The sequence below is a fragment of the Taeniopygia guttata genome, chromosome 7, assembly GCF_048771995.1.
Source record: "Taeniopygia guttata chromosome 7, bTaeGut7.mat, whole genome shotgun sequence".
Taxonomy (NCBI): domain Eukaryota; kingdom Metazoa; phylum Chordata; class Aves; order Passeriformes; family Estrildidae; genus Taeniopygia; species Taeniopygia guttata.
Window position 1 is genome coordinate 23,822,509 of NC_133032.1, and position 14,791 is coordinate 23,837,299.

The following is a 14,791-nucleotide window of genomic DNA, read 5'->3' on the forward strand; positions in this document are numbered from 1 at the left end:
AAACATCTCCTGGTGTAGCTGAGCTTGTGCTGAGAGCAGGGCTCCAGGCGGATGGCTCAGGGCACTCCTGCCTTGCTGACCCTGCTCCTCTGTGTAGCTCAAGGCCCTGACATTGTCTCTAGAGATGCTGCATCATCACAGATCTCAGGAACTCAGGTAGCTCCTGATGCTGAACTGAGATAAACCTTTGATTTATTGTTGTGCCTCAGAGAACCCTTAGCATAGCCTGGTAGGTCTACTGTTTGCAGAAATCATGATCTGCTTGCTTGTCTTTTTGACACTGGCAACCATCACTTCAACAGGAAAGATATCAGGCAGTCCCAATACTAATGTCAGACTGTATTAATCCTGAGTTCCTCCTGTGCAAGGACTCTCTAGATCCCATTTCAAATGGCTGTATAGAGCAGCCACTGACTTCTATCTGCATGGATTTACTGTGGGAATTGTAACTGCCTCCTGAGATAATTGTATGTTTCTTGAGAATTGCACTCAGGATTAATATGCAGCTACACTAAGTCTATCCATGATCATTGCAAAGTGTTTGGCTCAATTCCTTTTCCCCTAAATAAACAAACATTTCAACATCCTCTTGTTTTTCAGAAGAAACCCTTAAGACAAATGACTGGGGAAGAAAAAGGCAAGGTGTCCAGCAGAAGTGTTGGATCAGACACAGCTACTTTTTGCCCTGTAGAAACTGGACAACCACCTGACGAGTTTCACCTATCTCCTTCTAAACAATGTTGGATCAAGGAAGGATCCTCCCATTATGGAGGCTTTCCAGGATTCAGTAGCAGTGATGGAGTATTAAGGGAACTGGATGATGGACAATTTGACCAGGAGGATGGAGTCACTCAGGTCACATGTATGTGATGAGTAAGTAACTGCATAAAATGGACATGTACATAAATCACACAAATTTTTTTTTTTTTATTACACTACTTTAAATACATTGGTATAATCCTATGACTCTTCCCAAACACTCTTGTATTTTTGTCTGTGTTGTGTTAATCCTACTGTAGTAATAATACTACTGCAAAATAATTTGGTTTTCTGTCTGTCTTTAATAGTGTAACTACATGATTTGGGTGCTCTGCTAACTTGTTAATGCTTTTGACAAGCAAGGAAGCAAAAGCTGCAAAACAGTGACAGTTTGAATTGTGTGAGAGAGAAAGGAATGAGGATGTTTAGAATTTTCCAAAAGCTGGAGGAATGCTTTTGAGTTTGTTTGGTTGTTTTGTCCTTGGGGTTTTTTAAGGATGTTGTAAATATTGGTGGGAAAAAATGAACTGTCTGGCTGTTCTTAAGTTTTAATATAATTTTCACTTTATTTGCCTTGCATTAGTTCAAAAGCCTAGATAAATGTCAAGTCTTACGCTAGAGTGGTAATAATTTAAGCTACATTCAGACAGTATGGACAGAAAAACTCAAGAGGCTGTAGGTAGGTAACTTGTTCCTGGAATATAACTTCCCCTATGCGGTTTTCACAGGGTTCCTTGTACATGTTAGCCAGGAGCTTATAACTTGTATTATAATGATGTGTTCATAATGTACTTGTGAGTGGAAATTAAGAACTGTTCATCCCCTGCAGATAACTTGCAGTCTGTAAACAAGTAGTTTGAGAAGCTCCCTAGGAAGCATTGAGAGCAGTGTGATGCTGCTAATGCAGAGGAGGAGGATGCAGGCTAAACTTCATAGGCAGTATAAAATGTCTCAGCTAAATGTATCTCACACTGGATGAAGTGTATTGAGGTGCATCCAATACCAGACTTGATGTTCAGAGGAAAGGATCAAGTTGCTGTGCTTCCATCCTTACTATGGGGAGGAGCTGCTTGCATTAAGGGAAGTTAATGGTGGTAAGGTGCTGTGGGGAGAGGAACAAACAGCAACTGCTTTTATGCTGCTGTCTGGAAACTGTATTTTACAGAGGAGAAGCTGAATAAAAATTTAAAAAAAAAAAAGTGCTCATCATCTCTACACTAGTGTAAAATAATTCAGTCAAAATAAGTCAGAACTGAGCAAATGTATTCCTAACTCCACTCTTAATGTTTGCAGTACAGCACACACATCACCCAGGGATTTTGGTACCTGTCTGTGTGTTGTGCTGCAAACACAGATGTCATGAATCATTTACCTCCAACACCCTGTTCTCCATGGATGGTATCCCACCAGCTGCTCTGGGACTCTGCCTAATCCACAGTGGTAGATGCTGGCACTAAATACAGTGGGCAGATTAATGCAGTGACTGGAACACCAACAATTAACTCCAAATAAGCACTCCAGGAGATGGCCAGGCTAGTGGAGGTTCAGCTGCAGTCTCAAAGCTGTGCAGAAAGAACTTTGCTGTTTATTTCAGTAAGCAAAACTAATTCATGCAGTAAAAAAGTTTAATTTTATATAGGACAGGGGGTAGGGAGAAAACTCACTCTACTGACATAATTAGCATAGGGTAAACTTGAAATAATATTGCTTTGGAGCTGCTTCCTGATTTACTTATGATATTCTTACTGGCAGGATTGCTTATTTTTTCTTTGGAAGACCAACTCTTAATTGCTTGTAGCATGTTGGGGGCTTTTCTTCCAAAAAAATCTACAGCTCTGGAGATTTAGCTTCAACTTCTTTTTCCCATTGCATGCTGTGGGGAGTGATGGGAGCTCCTCAAATAGGAGGTACAGTAAGGAACCTCTTCTGGCAAAGGCTCTTCTCCCAGCTTTCCCACCAGCATCTTGAGGTCAGGGATGTGGGGCATGAGCCTTGTATTCATTCCCTGTCTGGGGGCACTGTAGGGAGGAAGATCCCTCTGCTGACAGGGAGAGTGCTGGGCTAGGTGTCCCTGCAGAGCCTGCCCCAAGTGCTGCTTTGTCTTGTGGCACTTCTCAGGGAGCACTGGTCATCTCCAGTGGGCAACAGGGATCTCTTCCATGGGACACGGATGGAGAATATGAAATAGAAGTTACAGCTATCTCTGGCAGAAAGCCAGCTAACTCTAGCACATTATAAATGGAGTAACAGCTGGTCTCATGCAACCTGGAATATGTTGCTTTAATTCTAGAAGTATTTTTTATGAGTTCTCCAAACCCTGTTTTTGTAATTTTAACCATTGTTTAACCATTGGTCATTCTCCATACATACCCAATCTGTAAAATGGGCAAAAATTGGTCCAGAGCTCCAGTTCTGAATATTTCAAGTTAGAGCTTTTAAAGTATGTCAAAGAAAGAACCTTTTATAAAGCAAGATCTTTGCTTAAGATGGTTAATATTAGTGAACCCTAAACCAAAACTGAGCTTGTAAGTATTTCAGTAAGTTACAAAGTATAAAGTAGTATATTTAATGCAGTTACTCTTTCTAGAATGCATTCATTGGATAAAAATCACTTTTAACTGAGATCTTCCTGTATCACCTGTTGAAAGTGCACAAAATTCAATTAAAATAGTGTCTTTCTAAGATCAATGTTCTCCTTACAATTAATGGGATGTACACAAGACAGACTGTTTTGGAACTGAGGTGGAAATTGAGTATACCTTTATTTGCCTTGCATAAATTCAAAAGGTCCTAGTCCACAGGTGCACTAGAACATCATCACTTTCAGCAAGAAAGACTTCTTTTAAAATGAAATAAAGCTAAATTCTTTCTCAATAGCCTTCAGTTTTAACTATGCTTTAGTCCTTGCTCACGAATGTCACAGGTGTTGACAATGCTGCAAACCTCTGGATTTCTTTCTGTCTTTTTTTAATGCAGTATAGCCATGCTAAATTGTTTCCTCTGAACCCACTCAGCAATTCCTGGATTGTTAAGGACAGCTGGGGTTTTTAATGTCATTTGTCTCATAGTATCAAAGTTGCCTGTGCTGTAGAAATACTCATCTGAATTGTTTGCTTTTCGCAGTCAGGACAAGTTGCTTGCTCGGCCTGTGTGAAGACAGTGCGAGAATTATCTGACTTCATGCACTTGACCACTCATCTTCTAAGGCTTGGATGCTGAAACTGAAAAAAATTAAAATGCTTCTAAAACAAGTTATGGAAAATCTTCTGGTTTGTTCCTTGTAAAAAATTTTTGAAAGACAGCTCTGTCTTACTTGGATGAGTGAAAAAGGGAGGGTGCATTTTGGGTATAGATTTGATTTCAGATCCTCATCGCCTGTCTGGCACAAACCAGAGCATGAAGGTTTGGCTTTACTGGTATGGTGACCAGCACTGTCCATTAAGTAAAGCAGCTTTGTAAATCAGAAGAATTCTCTGAAAAAAATAGTAAGTACACTTTCTGTAGTCAATAACAAGAGTTCAGCCAGGAGCCTGTGTGTTTGAAATAGTAGGGAAACCCCTTTCCTGATGGTGACAACAGAAATGCTCTGCAACTTTTAGAAAGAATGGAAGGCAGCCATGTTGATGAACCTCTGCAAAAGATTGTTTATACTTTCTGATGCTTAAATTGTTTGGAGGGGAAATAGTTTTCTAATGTTTACAAACAGGAAGAAACTGTCCACAGTTAAATATTTTGTACTTTACTTGTAACTGTCAGAACAGTTTATTTACATACCTGGTCAACTGCAATAAACGGCTGCTTCACTTGTTTTGGGTCTGTAAAATATTCTTTTTGTATGGGTTCAGATCTTTTCTCTAGTTCATATAGGGAGATTCTCACCATTAGAAGTAGTTAGCACATCAGTTCCCAGTTCATGGTGTTTGTCTCACACTGACATTAACTGGGTTGGATCAATGTGTACCTTGTCTCAAGCTAAAATTACCTTTTTGCAGTCTTGTCTGAACAGCAAAGCCTTATAGAGTTAATGCCATCTAGTAAAAGCTCATTAGGTTTTCCCTGTTCTTAGTATATTCATCTTTTGAAGGCAAAAAATGGAGATTGCTGTCTTGACAGCTTAACACCATGGCTGATGTGCTGGAAGATGTGCTAAGCCAAAGGTGAGGAGAAACCCCAGTGACGAAGGAAGAAGTCATTTGACAGTGAGTCTTTGCTTACAGCCACTGTGTCAGTGACATGCAGTCATAAATGTGCTTATTCTGTATCTAGAGGGCCTCTTCTACACCTCCCATATTTTAACTGTGGAACCAGCATATTCTTATTTGAAGAGTGTTTGAGGGTTGATTTGCAAGTTCCTAATGAGTATTTTAGTTCCCTACTTTGGAAAGAAGAAAGACAACCTGACTTGAGCACACCTTGGAGCAGAGATGGGGGAGCACCCAAGGGTCTGTTGGAAACAGTTGCTGTGTTCTCAGACAAGATGAAAAAAGAGAATAACTTGTCAAAATATAGTGGCATGGATAAAGAAACAGTTTAATTTTATCCTTTTTTTTACAATATAATTCAAAGACAGTCTCAGTTTCCCTATGATGTAAAGTCTAAATTAAACCCGTTAATATTTATTAGACAAATCAATGGTTTGCTTAGGCTAACTGAAGTTTTATGGTACCATCCAGGCACATGTGTGTACACAGTACTCATGTAAACAATAGCAAGGGAAAATACAAGCAGTGTCTCACTTAGGCCTTATATAAATTTAGTTTAGTATAGCAAGTCAACTTTACAGTGCAAATCTGAATGAGAATAAACAGGATTCAAACTACCAGAGTTTTGTTTTGAAGTTAAACTCTTAAAGCATGAAAGGAAGAGGTTTAAAATTTTAATGCAGTCCTGAGCACCACATCATCATCTTCAATTTTGTAGAGGAAATGTAATTAGCAACACCAGTCCCATGTTTTTGCCTGTCCCAGTCACCATGGCCAACATACACATGCAGAGTGACTGTACAAAGGAGCCACACCTTGGATGGTCCTAGAGGAGACAGCAACAAGCTAAATACATTTTACTACCTCCAGAAAACATCCTCCTACCTGCAGTACAAACTCCAAGGTATCTATCAAAATCAGGTAACCTGGTCTATACAAGGCAAGTTACAGCTAAGTGTATAGACAGTAACTAAAGCTACTTCACTCTGACAACATCTCATGCAATTACCCTGCTGACAGTTAAATACAATGATAAACATGAGACAAGAAGCTGCTGAAGAACACAGCTGTTGAAGTACTTAAGCTTAGTCTCTCAATTTTCTCATTGTTTATATTCCCTTTACATCCAGTTGATAACAGTTGCTTGAGGTGTGCTTGATTCATATAAAGAAAAATAGAATTTAAGGCATGTTTAGTATATTATGAAAAAACACTTAGTAAAAATATGTGGACTCCCTTCTTTCCATGTAAATGTAATGTAGAAAACAAAGTGTAAATTACTAAAACTAGCTGAGCTAGCCCATTCTGACCTGCTGGAAAAAATAAAGAGGGCTCCTGTCAACTTCAGAGAAACAAGCTAACTTCTTAAACAGCAAAGCAAAATTCATTCAAGAACACTGCTACTGCTTTTATACCCTGCATTCATGTACACTTAGCAGTATTTCTCTTATATGCATCTCTAAAACATTTAATTCTATCTCTCTAGACAAAATACAATTAAGCAGCACTCATAGAAATCGTCAGTTATTGCAAATCTGCAAACACAACTTGAAATAGACACCTGATAGGGAACCAGAAACATGAATCCAAATCTTTCATTCATTATGGTTAAGGTAAATAAAGAGAAACAAATCGATGTTGAAAACACAATTAACTTGCAAAGCATCAGATTGGATATTTCAGGTATGTAGCATGTTTTGACTAGGAATACAAGCAGAGACTGTGCCAGTGTGTTACATAGTGTAACATGAACAGCTGAGGTATAATCTGTAAGCAGTTGCCGTAAATATGCACAGGTATTCTTTAGAGATGTTGTGGACAGGAGAACAGCAGAAGTGTGCCTTAACAGGACAGCACCTGTCCCCTGCTACGCACAAATCTCCACTGCTGACAAAAAAAAAAAGTCCAGAAAGTGTGTTAGATATATATCAAGAATATATATGTTCAATACCATAGTGAAATTGTCCTTTTGGTTAATACTATAGATCCTTTTAGTATCTGGATATACACATACAGCAATATGCATATCCTAGAAGTAAATCTCCAAAGCCATTAAAAAAAAAAAAAAAAAAGGTAAGTTAGGAATAAGCTACATTGCAAGAAGCTTCCTGCAGAAATATATATTTAAGGTGATAATCTTTGAACCAAGACTTAATATAGCTACTGCATTACAAAATGGCTTGCTGTGAAATTGTTATCTCACTTTTTCCCCACCCAATCAGACACATTTCAGGATTGTAATTCAATGATTGTTTAGCAGCATTTTTAGAGAACTGTAAATTCATTTATTAACAGGCATTATAAACAGATACTACTACTTTTATTTAAAAACCATGAGTGCCACATTGATGAATATACAGCTCATGAATAACTTAGAAGTATTTCCCATATTAAAAGGCAATGCACACAGCATACAAAAAGTATACTAAACAAAGCTATGTGGATACGCGATTGAAGTGTCTAAAGTGATATATACAGTAGATAATTAATGTTTTGTTTATATTCAGTACAGGATTCTGTACTGCTCTTCCCATTATGCCTCACTCTCCCCTGACACTGAATTTTGCACTTCTTCTTCCAAAATTGGTACAATCAGGTTATCCTTGGACATCAGATTATACTTCATCACAAACTTAGTGAACCGGTGACACAAGAAAGTTTCATTCTGGAGGTGAAAAAAGGGAAAAAACAGTATGTACAGAAGGATTATTTTAAACCATTATGAGGAACATGCTAAACAAAAAGCCTGCTTCTATATAATTGTCTCCTTACATTTACAGGTCTTAGTCAAGCTTAAATAGTAAATTTATTGCTTCTTTTATGTCTTTACTGGTTGCTTATAGTTACTACAAATACTAAGAAACCTACTGAAATTGAGGCTTCAGTCACAGCCCAATTTAACAGCACTTAGTGCATGTAGGAGGAATTTCAGAATCATACTTTTAAATACTTAAATATATTCTTGTCTGTCTCTAGCACAACAGGGCACAATCATTTGTTCCAGAAACTTTCAGTGGGATTTGGCAAAGGTTCCCTTTTATATTTAGCTGTACCCCTTATCTCCTTTCTATCTATTAATTTTTACTTTCCCATTAAAAAGAAAGGTTACTGGTCGTGCACAAGTTGCCCTCAATTACTCTGATCCTTTACAATTACACAATTACAGTTCCTTAACTGTTGTGCAACATACAGAAACAGGAAATACATATATATACATATATGTATATAAGCAGTACTAACTGCACTCAGTGCTTGAATACATTCAGAATTCTTAAATACAAGATGAATTTGCTGGCCTTTTATCTAAATGAAGAGAAACCATAACTGAGCACACTGATCACATAAATGAATGTTTATGTTTCTGTGTAAGTATAACAGCTTTTCAGTTCTTGTAAAACTGGATTCAACTGTAATCAATCCTTCATTTGAATATAGATCTTCTAGTAGGACTAAGTATTTTATACAACTCCATCACAGCTGTAACTTGAGTAAATACCCTGCTTTCAAGATGTAATTTCAAACTACTTACTTCATATTCATCAAATATCTGCCGGTGATGAAAATAAGCATGTGAAAATATTCTGTAAATCCTTCGGCACACCGATCCTAATTTGGCTACAGAGGATTCCTTTATGCTAACCCTGTAAGCAGCAGGAGAAAGGTTACACAACTGCTCTAATGAAATGACTACTGAGGAACATTCTGACATAAATTTTAATTGTTAAAACTATTCTGTACAATTGCATATGAAATTCAGATTTGTTGGTGCAAGTTCCACATTACAAATTGTACTCTGACTACAAAAAAAGTTCTGTAATTAATTGCCTATAATTAATCATCATCAATTCTGGTAAAGGCGGGATTTCTGGTTTCTAGGGTTTATGGGCAAAGAAAAAAATATGTCCAGTTGCACCTCCTTGTCTGTACTGAATTCCTTGAGAAGTATCATTGTGACTTGGGCAGGGAGTTCTCTCTGATGTGACCTGCCTATTCAGTTGTTTGTCTCTGTCTTCTGGGATTGCCATGTCTCACAGTAGATTGGTGTTGGCTTCTGGAGGGTTTTGGTGCTGTCCTGTTGAAGGAGTTCGAGGTGCAGCATCTGTCCCAAGGCCATCCTCTTGTCTAGGTGAGTGCTACTCCAATGGAAGCCCCATACCACTAACAGATATTACTAAAACAGTTTTTACCTAAAAAGCATCCCTTGGCTCCAGTAAATGGCAAACTATTTGAATAAGCCAGAATTCTTCCTTGGCTTAGAAGTGGCAATAGGCCTCCCAACTCCTAAGAGCTGCAGGATTTTTATAAATAGTAGTCCATGAAACATGCATTATAATTCTCCCTGGGCTTTGTCACTGTCTTAATTTCCAACCTCCTCCCTCCTTCTCTCCCTCCTCCCAAGAGAAAATGTTTTTACCTGCTGGGGAAATATTTATTGCTATTCAGAAGACATGCAGCTCCATCAAGTGTGTGCCTGGTGTAGTCTATAGCAGGACACTACAGAAACAGAGAGTGAGTGAGCACATGCATGACATTGCCAGGACTTGTTTAAAAATAAACGTTTTATTGTAGTTCCTGATGCTCTGAACTTCACTGGTCATTTTTATCCCCATAAGTTCCACACAGCTTTTCTAAAGGTATAACTATATATATATATGTGTATATATATATATATATATATAGGTATAACTACATTTCCTCTTTAAGTGAGTAATTTCTTTTCTCTGCTTCACAACCCATGTAAATTATTTCAGGAAAAAAAGTTACTATGGCAATGCCATTATGCACATGAGTAGTGAATTTTATGCCTCTCCTTGAACAAAGCTGTATAATAAAAATACATGCTAGGAGTACACTGAAAGGAAAGATGATTGTTAACCTCACAGCTCATTTGTTTCCCACACAATCAAGTTGCCAGACTTGTTCTTTTACAGGCTCTGAAACCAAACCTGCACCTAAATCTATCAGTGCTTTTTGCTTTGGCAAAGAAAACTAAAATCATACATGTAATTAAGTGTGTAACAAGCCATCTCTGGTCTGCAATCAAGTACACCTAAAGGAAGAAAAGAGTAACTGAGCCAGACTGAGAGAAGGAATGTCTGTCCATTGTCCATTCACCAGTTTCAGGGAAAAGACTTGTCAGCTGTACATTTCTGTCAGCAGTTCAAGGTTCAATCACCCCCTATCTGACCATGAGTTGGTGGCTGCTGCCATGGAAAACAGGAGATGAATGCTGCATGCTCAGAGATAAAAAGAAGCCTGAAGTTCTCTGTTCTAGCTGAGGACCACACTGCCAGACATGCCTAGATGCTGACCAGGGATAGGGGTTAAAGGAGAGAGTGGGAAGTTGGCTAAATCAAAACACCTCAGAAAAGTAAAAGCAGAACAATACAAGAAAAAAGATCTTACAGGACAGAAACTATGAGGTTAAAAAGAACCAATACCTTATTCTGGAAGGTGAAATACAAAGATAAATATGACAAACTGCACTACCATCATAACCAAAAGCAATAAAGACCTTCTGAAGGTTAAAAAAAAAAATTATTAAGTGCTTTAACAGAAGATCTGAACAAAATTTAAACTAACTGGACATGGAGGAAGACAAGCTAATGCCATGCTGATAAACCCACTTGACTAGAAACATCTTTATGACTCCACCACCTTTCTGGAATAAGTGCCCTAAGAATGGGCACATGCAGCACGTCTGGAGTGTCAGGTGTACACTGTGGATCAAGGCCAACGTTTGAAGATGAGCCCATTCTCAGCATGGACTCTTCTATCAGTTAAACAAAGAGCTTTTTTTCCTTTGAGTTTCAGGCAGGATCAACACCAACCCAGAGAGAAAAGGGGAATGTGCAAAGCTGCTGATACTGAGGTAAAAAAAGCAGTTCCTTTTACCTCACCCTGTTCCTCTGTAAAACACTACAGAATGGTAGAGTAGCTCAAGTGATACACTCAACCCACATAAGCTCTCAGTTTGACTAAGAAGCCACCTCTAACAGGCTCTCCATGAACCTCTGAACTGTGAAAGAAAATTCCTGCATCACTGGAATCAGTTTTGCAAAATATATCCATACCTCTTTGGGAGTTTTATGAGCTGCACAAAGAAAAATCCACTGTTCAGTTGCTGTCATCTGAGTACATGTGTCAGGGTGACATTCACTCTGTTAAAGCAACAGTTCAATTAAGAAAAAACCCCAGCAGCAAAAAGCTGATGATCTTTTCAAATAACTTCCTTGCCCTGTCCACCCCCCAAAATGGTTATTTCCCATATGCTCTTAAAATCTTACAAAACCTCCAACCACTGCTTAGCCCTGTGTGTATATATTTAGAAGAAAGCCCTGCAATCTACACAAAAAGTGTCCTCCCTGACAAACTGCAAGTCTCAAGAAAACAATTACCTGAAGCTTGACAGCTAGTCCATTGAGCTCAAGGCAGAATTGTCTAAAAGAAATTGAACACAGCACCATCAAAATCAGCTATTTGTTCCTCACTGCAAATATCTCATAGAAAACAGCTTAGACATTCTGATCTGTATACCAGCAGATTTTTTTTTTCACTCAGCTAAATGATTTTAATTTTTCACTGACAGCAAAGGCTGAGTTTAACAGATAATATAGTGGAAATATTGTACTGCAACATAAAAAAAAAGGAAAAAAAAAAAAAGAAGTGGACAAAAAGGTTTGTCTCCTTACAAGCAGAAAAAGAACTCAAAGATACAGGGACTTGCTGTCCCTGCCTATTTGCCTCATTTGCCTGCTAGTTTCAGAAAAAGCATTGGGAGCAACTGGAAATTTCATTACCTCTTAGTGGAGATGAAGAACTGACAATATCTTTGAGAAAGTGCTATGGAAATTCATGACTATATCTTCCTATTCAAGAAGTGAGGTAAAAATAGTTTATTTAAAAAAAAAAAAAATTACGATCAGAGCACATTATAAATCTTTAGAAATAACAGGGAAATCAGAAAAGAATACCAACATATAACCGTAGAAAAATCAAGTTTAAATTAAGTTAGCTTTGATATGTCACATTCAAATAGACTCACTACCAGCATCAATGAACAAAATTTAGAACCAAGACAGAATGTTAACAAAAGATGGATTTTTACCTTAAATGTTCATACTTCCATACACCTTCATCCTGGCCTTCGGGAGGTTCAAGGATCTTATCAATGTTGGAACAGTCTGCCCTTATGTTTTGTTGAATATACTGGGGGGGGGAATAGAAATAAAACTAGATCTTGTAATTACAGTAAGAAAGTGTATTTAGGACATTACATCTTGGAGAGGTTTAGTTTTTACCTAAATGATTGACAGACTAAAAAGTTCAAAAGTAGATGGGCAGAGTAAGGAAACTGGTATTAAAAATGTCAGATCTGAAAAATACTTCGATTAAATTAAAAAAGGTAAACGAATGGAGAAACCCCCACCATTTTCCTAAATCTGATTTGTTTAAACCAGACATGGGAATTTAAATTATTTATGCAAACAAAACTAACCATTAATTTGTTAATATACACAGGTACTTAGGAAATTCACTGCTGTGCAGCAACACCCTAAGCAGATAAATATCAAACCCTGTTTAATTTTATGTACCAGAACGCAAAACCTGTGAAACTGCACTCATTAACAACATTTCATGTAAGTAGGAATACCTGCTGGACAGCTAATGTACTATCCATTTCTTCAAAGGATTCATCAGGCCAGTTGTAGAAATCCTGTTTTGAAAAAAGAAAATTTAAAGCAATGTAACAAAACCACAGGGAGAGGAAGAAAGGCATACAGCCTACAATAAGCCTGAGCATGAAGGAAAATAGATGGAGTTTATACAATTCCAGGAAGCTGCATCTGAACAGAAGCAGCACACAGTCCTGGCAGGAAGAGGGAGAGATGGGATTTATGCTCCCAGCACTGCAACAGCAGCATACCTTGGAAGGAAAAGCTGTGCATGACTCGGCAGGTGAGCACCCAGAGCCTGCATTTGTTACATTAAATACAGCTCACAGCACCCACTGCAGGTGTTAGACCAGGGGAATGGGGAAGAAGAGGTCTGCAGAGAGCAGCAGCATACTCTGGTTATGAAACTAAAACTCCCAGTGGTGACACAGCAAGAAAAACATCTCTGAACTGAGATCACGGAACGCTGTGCTGGCCTAACCTGGTACCACATTCCCACCTTAGCCCTGGTAAGGTCAGTATGCCTTAATTAATTTACCTGGATGCTTATCAGCCCTGTTAATGATAAAGCCTTGCAGAAGTTTCGACTCAGATCCAGCTGCACCTGTGTTCTGCAGCAGTCCACATGTGCTGCACCCACGATCATCCCAACCATAGGCATTTTCTTACTGTGCATTTTTCACATCTAAAATTTGGTGCTACTCCCTCATATCATGTAGAGATGCTGCATGTCGGCTTGCTGTAGTCATCCCAGTAACTGCAATGACTCAGTGAAAATGTCCCAAGAGCAAAGCTTAGCAATCTGTTCCTGAGAGAGTAAGTCAGCTCTGGAAAAAATACCTCGAGTACTTGAAAAAATACCTCAAGCATATCCACTGTTGAAATATCATTACCTAATTGTATTTGCAAACTGAATAGCTATACCAGTGTCATCCAAAATAAAACATTAAATACAAACACATACAAAGAAAAGTCATGTCTATGTAGAGAGAAATTATCATCACTGTACACAAAACTCTTCAATCTATATCAACTTCCTAGTACTTGACCAAACCTAGGTCTGCCCAGCTCTTTTACAGAATACCCCAAATTTATCAAAGGCACACAACATTCTGTCCTTCACAGATTAAACATGCATCGAATGACATGATTTACAGGATTGTGTAATAATTTTACCTCTGTGCTATGACAAAGAACAGGAGAAGACATGTGTCTTACACTGCTCCTTTCCCACAAAGAGTTCTCCTCCCAAAAGCAGAGGGGAAAGTCTCACATAAAGGTCTGACAGATCACCTCTCTGAAATAATCTAAAAAATGCAGTTTCCGTGTTTGAGGTGTGCCTTTTCCAGCTGACCGTGAAACCTCAGAAACTAATTCAAGTTTGATTAAGAGAAGCGATGTGACACCAGAATTTTCGTGAGCGCAGTTACGTAAGGGAAGGATGACTTCCCCGTGGGATGGGCAGGCAGGTACGGTCGCTCTGACGGTGCCGAGCCGCCGCTCGCAGCCCAGTGCAGGGTCATGGGCTGGGAGCGTGCTCTCGGTGTTTTCCCAGCACTAACAACAGCGGTGCCTGACAGCGCCGGGGAGCCGCCCTGCCTGCCCCAGCCCGCGGCAGCGCTCCCGCCCGGCTGTCCCGGGCGCTCCCGGCCCGGCCGAGCCCCGCCGTCTCCTCCGGCCGCCGGGCCCGCCGCGACCTCCGCTCCGGACCGCAGCCCGGCAGCCCCGGCAGCGCCCGGGCTCCCCGCGCCGCGGGGCCGCAGCCGCAGCGCCCGTCCCGCCGAGCCCGCGGGGAGCAGCCGCCGCCGTCCCCGGCCCGCTCCCCGCAACCACCAAACAAAGCCATCCCCGCAGCGGGGCCGCCCAGCCCCAGCCCCAGCCCTGCTAGGCCCGGCGCGGCCCTCGGCGCCAGCCCGCCGGCCGCTGGGCCCCGGCGGCGGCGCTGCCCGTGCCCACCCGGCCGGCGCGGGGGCAGCGGCGGTGGCTCACCTGGGCCTTGGTGCCCGGGCGGTTCCGCCGGAGCACGGCCGTGCCCTCCGCCATGACCATAGCGACCGCGGGGCCCGGATGTGCCGCGGGGCCGCGCGGGGCGGGGCAGGAGCGGGCCCGCGGAGGGAGGGGCGGGGCGGCCAGAACAGCTTCTCGCGAGAGATG

General features: G+C 40.3%; 2 protein-coding genes across 4 annotated transcripts in view; one reads left to right on the forward strand and one right to left on the reverse strand.

Moving 5' to 3' along the window:
- Nucleotides 1-4,567, forward strand: part of RFTN2 (raftlin family member 2) — a 29,537-nt gene extending 24,970 nt beyond the window's left edge. Inside the window, exons 9-10 of one of the 3 annotated variants that reach the window (XM_041717440.2) lie at nucleotides 601-873; nucleotides 3,883-4,567. In XM_041717440.2, coding sequence (XP_041573374.1) covers nucleotides 601-870 — 270 coding nt within the window. In that variant the 3' untranslated portion in view covers nucleotides 871-873; nucleotides 3,883-4,567. Of the gene's footprint in view, nucleotides 1-600 lie in introns of all 3 variants that reach the window. The other 2 variants (XM_030277776.4, XM_072932410.1) reach the window with 2 other exon arrangements.
- Nucleotides 4,568-5,265: 698 nt separating this feature from the next.
- MOB4 (MOB family member 4, phocein) lies at nucleotides 5,266-14,782 on the reverse strand. The gene is made up of 8 exons (XM_002192087.7): nucleotides 14,627-14,782; nucleotides 12,616-12,678; nucleotides 12,070-12,170; nucleotides 11,360-11,402; nucleotides 11,036-11,122; nucleotides 9,376-9,455; nucleotides 8,491-8,602; nucleotides 5,266-7,626 (listed from the first exon to the last, which is right to left on the reverse strand). Exons 1-8 carry the CDS (start codon nucleotides 14,684-14,686, stop codon nucleotides 7,495-7,497), a joined length of 678 nt encoding a protein of 225 aa, XP_002192123.2. The 5' UTR covers nucleotides 14,687-14,782; the 3' UTR covers nucleotides 5,266-7,494.
- Between the last annotated feature and the right edge of the window lie 9 nt (nucleotides 14,783-14,791).